Genomic DNA, 7,474 nt, shown 5'->3' on the forward strand with positions numbered 1-7,474 from the left:
AACTGGCCTCCTCTTGTCCAATGCATTTCGCAAACCAAATGTTTTTCTATTGATCAATGGGAAGCTGTTTGTTACATGTTCATTTTTGTTTTATGTTTATATACCTAAATTGCTGTGTATATTTAGGTACATATATATATATATATATTTATACATTTTTACCATGATTGTACTGTTTGATAATATCATCTGTGAATTACAGACAGGTTATCCCAGCCACATGACTTAAGGCTGCCATCTGACAATCGCCATATTGAATAAAGCATGATAGATGGAAAAATATGTGACATCACAATGTGAGATGCAAGTTGAAAAGACTTTATTCATATTTCATAGCTGGTGACATCCCAATGTCAGATGCCAGGCTGTAGAACCTTATGACATAGCTGGTGACATCACAATGCCAGATGCCAGGCTGTAGAACCTTATGACATAGCTGGTGACATCACAATGCCAGATGCCAGGCTGTAGAACCTTATGACATAGTTGGTGACATCACAATGCCAGGTGGCTTCATACACTGGTGCACAGGTTTGGTACTTTGCACTCACACACTGCAGACGAGGAGAGACGCACGTGAGAGCTCAAAAATGCCGAAAGCGAAGAAGAAGACGAAGCATCTAGAGATTGAAGGAGGGGAGGAGAGTAGAGGAGAGGAGAGAGACAAAAAGAATGTAGGAGAAGAGAGAAAGGAGAAGGCGAGTAAGACTAAGTGTAGCAGAACCACTCGCTTCTTAGTGCGCCTACAGAAAGCCTTTGCAAGGCTTACCGGATGTATGCGGAGGAGGAACAACTCCAAGAAGGAAAATAAATGTTCCGGTGAACTCCCAGAACCCAGTAACATGGTTCTAGTGGACGACAAAGGTAGGAAATTATGTAGATTATATAATAATTATAAATACACAGAATAGGCCTCATGAATCAAAACTGTCTAACAGAAAAACTGTTCTTATTACCCATAACAACCAATAAGAGCCCAGATTTAATTTCTTAATCCACCCCTTAATCCGAATTTTTCTTTGTTGGACAGTTTTGATAAATCAGGACGGATATCTCTAGATTCTAAGTGTAAAGGAACTCAACATCCAGAAACAGTGCTCCAGTATAATATACAGTTAGGTCCAGAATTATTTGACACAATCTTCATGATTTGGGCTCTGCATGCCACCACATTGGATTTGAAATGAAACAACTGAGATGCAATTGAAGTGTAGACTTTCATGTTTAATTCAAGGAGTTGAACAAAAATATCTTGTGAAACGTTTAGGAATTGCAACCATTTTTCTACACAGCCTCCTCATTTCATGGGCTCAAAAGTAATTGGACAAATTAACATTACTATAAATAAAATGTTGTTTTTTTTAAATACTTTGTAGAGAATCCTTTGCAGGCAATGTCTGCCTGAAGTCTGGAAACCATGGACATCACCAAACACTCGGTTTCCTCCTTTGTGATGTTTCCCAGGCCTTTACTGCAGCGGTCTTCAGTTGTTACTTTGTGGGTCTTTCTGCCTAAGTTTTCTCTTAAGCAAGTGAAATGCAGCTCGATCTGGTTGAGATCTGGTGATTGACTTGGCCATTGCAGAATATTCCACTTTTTTGTCTTAAAAAAACCTCCCGGGTTGCTTTCGCAGTATGTTTTGGGTCATTGTCCATCTGTACAGTGGAGCGATGTCTCATCTAGAGTGCCTTTAGCAGCCATGCATGCCCATGCGATCACACTGCCCCCACCATGTTTTACAGAGGATGTGCTGTGCTTTGGATCATGAGCCATTCCAAGCCTTCTCCCTACTTTCTTCCTCTCATCATTCTGGTACCGGTTGATCTTAGTTTCATGCTGTTCCAGAACTGGGCGGTTTCTTTACACGTTGTTTGGTAAAGTCTAATCTGGTCTTTCTATTTTTGAGGCTGATTAATGGTTTGCACCTTGTGGTGGACCCGCTGTATTTGCTCTCATGAAGTCTTCTCTTTATGGTAGACTTAGAAACTGACACACCTGGAATCAACTCCAGTCGTTTTACCTGCTTAATTGATGATGGCTTAATGGGGGAATAGCCCATGCAGCTCATTAAATAGCTCTTGAGATAATTGTCCAATTACCTTTGGTCCCTTGAAAAAGAGGCAGCTACATGTTAAGGAGCTGATACCCTCAAACTAAAGCTGAGTGTCTGTGCTTTAAACCCATATTGATAATATAACTGTATATTTAATATGTTTTGGTACAAAATGGCAAAATTAGTGTCACTGTCCAAATAATTCTGGACCTAGCTGTACCTCACACCACATAACTACATACATAATAATGTATATATTATAGGTAACAAATACAACAGTGCCTTCTACTTGGCAGATCAACGCCACACGCTCCCATAGATCCAGTTTTCCTGACACCATTCTCGTCTAATAAAATTTAAAGAGGTATTCCCATCTTAGGCATTTATGGCATATCTACGGGAACCTTCGCCTTTGGGGATAACAGGGGTCTGGTATTCCTTTGTTGCCGAATTTTAATGGGTAATTATGTACTAGGGTAACTTGACCCCATTCTCTCAATAGGTGAGGGACCTAGAGGTGTAAACTGTACCTATCAGGCACTTATGGCATATCCTGTGGATGTGCCATAAAAGCCTAAAATGGGAATATCTCTTTAGCTATCTGCTATATGAGGTAAAAATGTATATTTATGGTGTTACATAATATTACACATTGCTGCGACTTTCCAGTAATATTAACTATTGTCATATGTATTATACCTAACTATTAGACAGAGATAAACCCTCCGGGGGGATGATGTAAAATTTAAGCATCATGGAGATTAGGTCAACCAATCAAGATGCAGATTTAATTTTTCCAGAGCAGTTGTAATAAAAGCTGCACTGTGATTGGTTGCTATGAGCAATAAGGTCAGTTTTACGATTAGACAGATTTGATAAATGAGGCCTATTGGCAGCAGAAAAGATCCCACTGGAGTCCCCACTAAATCCTCCACATGCTAAGCATGGTATTATCCTATGATATTAAAGTAATAGTAATGAATGGCTGGTTAGAACACTATAATATTACCAAACGCCAAATAGGAGAAAATATGACAAAAGCGATCAATGAAAAAAAAGATAGAAATAATTATCAATTAGGCCCTGTTAGCGACTGCGTTAAAGTTTCAGCTTATAACCGAAACCACAACGCAGTGCCAGATTCTTTGTGCGACTAATACCACAAGTACCCAATTGACTTACAATGGCATCCATCAGGGTCTGATGTGGTGTCCATTGTTTTGACGGGAGAAAAAGCGCCTCTTCCAGCACTACTCTTACCATCAACTCTATCAACTGAGTCTCCAACGCAGATCTGAACATAGCCTTATAATAAATGTCTTCTAAACATCACTTTCTCTATATAATATATGCACCGTTACGAAAGACTGAATAAGAACATTTCACCGACCCAGTTTATACATGAGATCCATTAAGAACATTTCACCGACCCAGTTTATACATGAGCTTCATTAAGAACATTTCACTGACCCAGTTTATACATGAGCTCCATTAAGTTTTTCACTTCATTGTTTATTACTGAAGTTTTATGTTCATAATGTGACAACAAATTGTTAATTCTTCCATGATAATAACAAAATTAAAATCTCTTCTAATTTTTCCAAAGTGAATGTGACATCTGAGCCTAAAGAAAAACCTAAGGATTGTAAAGATGATCAAAGCCTGAAGGCATATGGACAGGAGAAAAATAAGCTGACAACCAGCTATGTGGAACAACATATTCTCCAACATTACCATCAGATCCAAGATCAAATCCACATCCATGAGACCCTATACATACAATATTATAGTGGTCAGGATAGTGAGAAACATGCTGGATCTAAGAGCCTGAAGGCAGATAGAAAGGAGAAAGATAAGCTGACAAGCTATTATATGGAACGGCTCATTCTCCAACATTACTGTGAGATCGAAGACCAAATCCACATAATTGAGACCCTATACATACAGTATTATAGTGGTCAGGATGGTGAGAAACATGCTGGAGATAAGAGCCTGAAGACCGATGGACAGGCCAAAGACAAGCTGACAACCGGCTATGTGGAACACCAAATTCTCCAACATTACCATGAGATCGAAGACCAAATCCACATCCATGAGACCCTATACATACAGTATTATAGTGGTCTGGATAGTGAGAAACTTGCTGGAGATAAGAGCCTGAAGACCGATGGACAGGCCAAAGACAAGCTGACAACCAGCTATGTGGAACACCAAATTCTCCAAAATTACCATGAGATCGAAGACCAAATTCACATCCATGAGACCCTATACATACAGTATTATAGTGGTCTGGATAGTGAGAAACTTGCTGGAGATAAGAGCCTGAAGACTGGTGAACAGGCCAAAGACAAGATGACAACCAGATATTTGGAACAGCAAATTCTCCAACATTACCATGAGATCAAAGACCTAATCCATATCCATGAGACCATATACATACAGTATTATAGTGGTCAGGATAATGAGAAACATGCTGGAGAGGAGACAGAGGACAGGAAAGGCAGCGCGACACCAAAGACATCACAAAGTTGCAGCAGTTGTCGTGAAGAAAAAAGTGACAACGCCTGTCTGGAAGAGCCAGTGGCCACATCTTCTTATAAGAAGAAGACTGCTACAGTAGCCCTATCTCTGAAAACCTTTACTTTCCACACTTTATTAGCAAAAGGAGGTTTCGGAAAAGTTTTGGTGGCAACAGATGTAATCCGGAAAGAACATGTTGCCATTAAAGTGGTCAACAAGAAGATACACACAGAGTATGGGTACAACCTGGCAGAACGTGAGATTCTCCATCTATCACACGAGAACCACTACCTTGTTCATGGCCTTGCTGCCTTCCAGACTGACAGCTACGTCTATTATGTGATGGAACTGGCCACCAGGGGGGACCTAAATGATTTTATTGAGATGAACCTTCGTCTGAATTTTTCCACGTCAAGATTCATAACAGCAGAAGTGGTTTGCGGTCTGCAGTTCCTGCATAAAAAAGGCATCATACACCGCGACCTGAAGCCCAAAAACATCCTACTGACCAGAGAGGGCCACATCAAATTAGCCGATTTTGGTATTTCTATCATGAATGAGTATGAGCGCACTGCAGAGCGTTTCAGGGGAACACCAGGATACGCTGCCCCAGAAATGGTAAAGTGCCTGGAACATGGACAAGAGGTTGACTTCTTTGCTCTGGGAGTGACTTTGTACAAAATGTCCTCGGGTAAGCACCCTTTCTACGGCACAACAAAGGAATTGATTAATTATGCTGTCAACACCAAAACGCCTTCCTACCCAGAGTTCCTAACCCCTGAGACAGTGCAGATCTTAAAAAGGCTTCTAAACAAAAACCACCACAGACGGCTGGGAGTCAAAGGAAACATCAGAAAACATAAATTTTTCTCAGCTGTGAACTGGAATGATGTGGAAAACCGGACAGCAGTTCCCCCTGAGATACTCGTGTCAGTTCCTGAGTACCTGAACGTTACTTCCACTCTGCGCTACAAGGAAGAGCCGTACAGCATAAAGTCTCAGAAGCTGTTTGAAGACTTCAGCTTTGTATGTCCTGCGTGGTCTGAAAACTATCATCCCACCAACATCGTGTAGATCACTGACTGGGTGGTCAAACTGTTTTCCAAATGGCCATCCACAAAATAAAAACAGGACGGGACTGCTGGACTCACGACTTCTAACTGGTCTACATGACTAGAAGGAGCTGTACATTACCACCTTATATTTATAGCTCTAATAAATATTATAACATCACCGCCGTAATGTCATTACTTTAGGTCACTTTTTTTTAGAAGTTTAGTTATTGTACTGTTGTTATTGTTATATACTCTATTACAATAAAGGAGTTCTCCAACCACAGACGTTTATAGCATATCCTGTGGATGTCTAATAGGCGTGTGACCCACACATATCGTGAGAATGGAAGTCCCCTATTCCCATCCCACTGTTTAAGCGGGTGCTGGCCCACACACTATCTACGATGGGAAAACCCCTACAGGATACGAACACACAGGACAGAAACGCTGCGTAAAAGTACACAGCGTATCTGTCCTGGAAGTCGCAGGGGATTCTGCCCTAAAAACCGCACCAAATTGTGGTGCAGTTTTTCAGGCGGCATGTCCACTGCGGAAATCCATCAGATCTATGGCATACAGGTCATGCTGCGGATATTTTTTTCTGCCACAAGTGAATGAGGTTTTGTAAAATTTGTTGCAAAATCTCGGTGTGGAATCCACAAGTCCTCCCTTTCTGTACGTGTCCTAAATACTTTATAATTATGATGTGTGAAATAGCTGAAGCAAACCTTGTTTTTTTAAGCAAAGATCTATTTAACCCCTTAGCCCTTATTCACACGACCTTTTAACGGCCTTCATATTGCCGTTTTCAGAGCAATGATATTCTATGGGTGCATTCACACGGCCGTTTTTTTAGGCCGTTTTAACGGCCTGACGGCCCCCATAGAATTCAATGGATCCGTTTTTAACGGCTGTCAATACATGTAACAACCGTTAAAAATGGATCTGTTACATGGGGATTGGCAAGGGAACTACTAGTTCTCTTGCTGGCTATCGTTGGCATACTCACTGTTGCAGCGCTTCTTTAGGTGTGGTCACTCGTCTTCACGGGTTTGAAGGCACCTCGATGACGTCATCGCCCCATCACGCTGCCTTGCCAGATCCCTTGCAGACGAGTGACCTTACCTGAAGAAAACAAGAGACGGCGCTGCACCCGTGAGTATGTGGCATCAACTACAGGGAGGCTGGTATGGCATCTACAGGGAGGCTGGTGTGGCATCTACAGGGAGGCTGGTATGGCATCTACAGGGAGGCTGGTATGGCATCTACAGGGAGGCTGGTGTGGCACGATCTACAGGGAGTCAGACCTCCCTCACCACAGTAGCACAGTAGTGCTACAATGATTCCTCTGCAATGCTGGGTCCCTGCTGGGGTACAAAAGAGACCCAGCAATGTATTTTAAAGCATTGGTGGCAGCTTAGCGGTGACATGGCCGGCCTTAGCTATGTGCGACACGTGCGGTCGCACAGGACGCCGGCCGCCATGCTGTAAGGGGGGTGCCAGTGGGTACGAGCCGAAGAGAGGAGAAATGTTCCTTCCTCTCCATGGCTGTGTGAAGTGAGCGCTGATTGGAGGAGCAGCAGCAGGTGCTTCTGTCTGCTCCACCAATCGGCACAGCCTGTACTGCAGTGTCACACACACTCAGCACCTCACGCAGCTCCTTCCTGCTGTGCTGCTGCCACAGTGAAGACTCCTCCATGGAGCTCCAGAGTCAGGTAAGGCAGCAGCTTTAGCTTAATCTATGTTTATTTTTGTGCTGTGTGAGGGAGGGGGAGAGAGGGGGCTGTATGTGATGTGTAACAGGATGTGTTTTTTTTTTTGTTTTTTTGCAAAGATCGATTTTGTG

General features: G+C 42.3%; 1 protein-coding gene across 1 annotated transcript; it reads left to right on the top strand.

The window, feature by feature from the left end:
• Positions 1–481: 481 nt before the first annotated feature.
• On the top strand, positions 482–5,647 carry LOC142750367 (uncharacterized). The gene is made up of 2 exons (XM_075859365.1): positions 482–864; positions 3,660–5,647. The coding sequence occupies exons 1-2, from the start codon at positions 501–503 to the stop codon at positions 5,645–5,647; spliced, it is 2,352 nt and encodes a 783-aa protein (XP_075715480.1). The 5' UTR covers positions 482–500.
• Positions 5,648–7,474: the final 1,827 nt, after the last annotated feature.

The sequence above is a fragment of the Rhinoderma darwinii genome, chromosome 3 (genome assembly GCF_050947455.1).
Source record: "Rhinoderma darwinii isolate aRhiDar2 chromosome 3, aRhiDar2.hap1, whole genome shotgun sequence".
Lineage (NCBI taxonomy): Eukaryota > Metazoa > Chordata > Amphibia > Anura > Rhinodermatidae > Rhinoderma > Rhinoderma darwinii.

What these genes read in the sequence shown, in the direction of transcription:
- LOC142750367 (XM_075859365.1), top strand. Translation starts at nt 501, where the DNA reads ATGCCAGGTGGCTTCATACACTGGTGCACAGGTTTGGTACTTTGCACT. An exon ending in GGTTCTAGTGGACGACAAAG is followed by an intron (nt 865 to 3,659) that starts GTAGGAAATTAT and finishes ATTTTTCCAAAG; the next exon opens with TGAATGTGACATCTGAGCCT.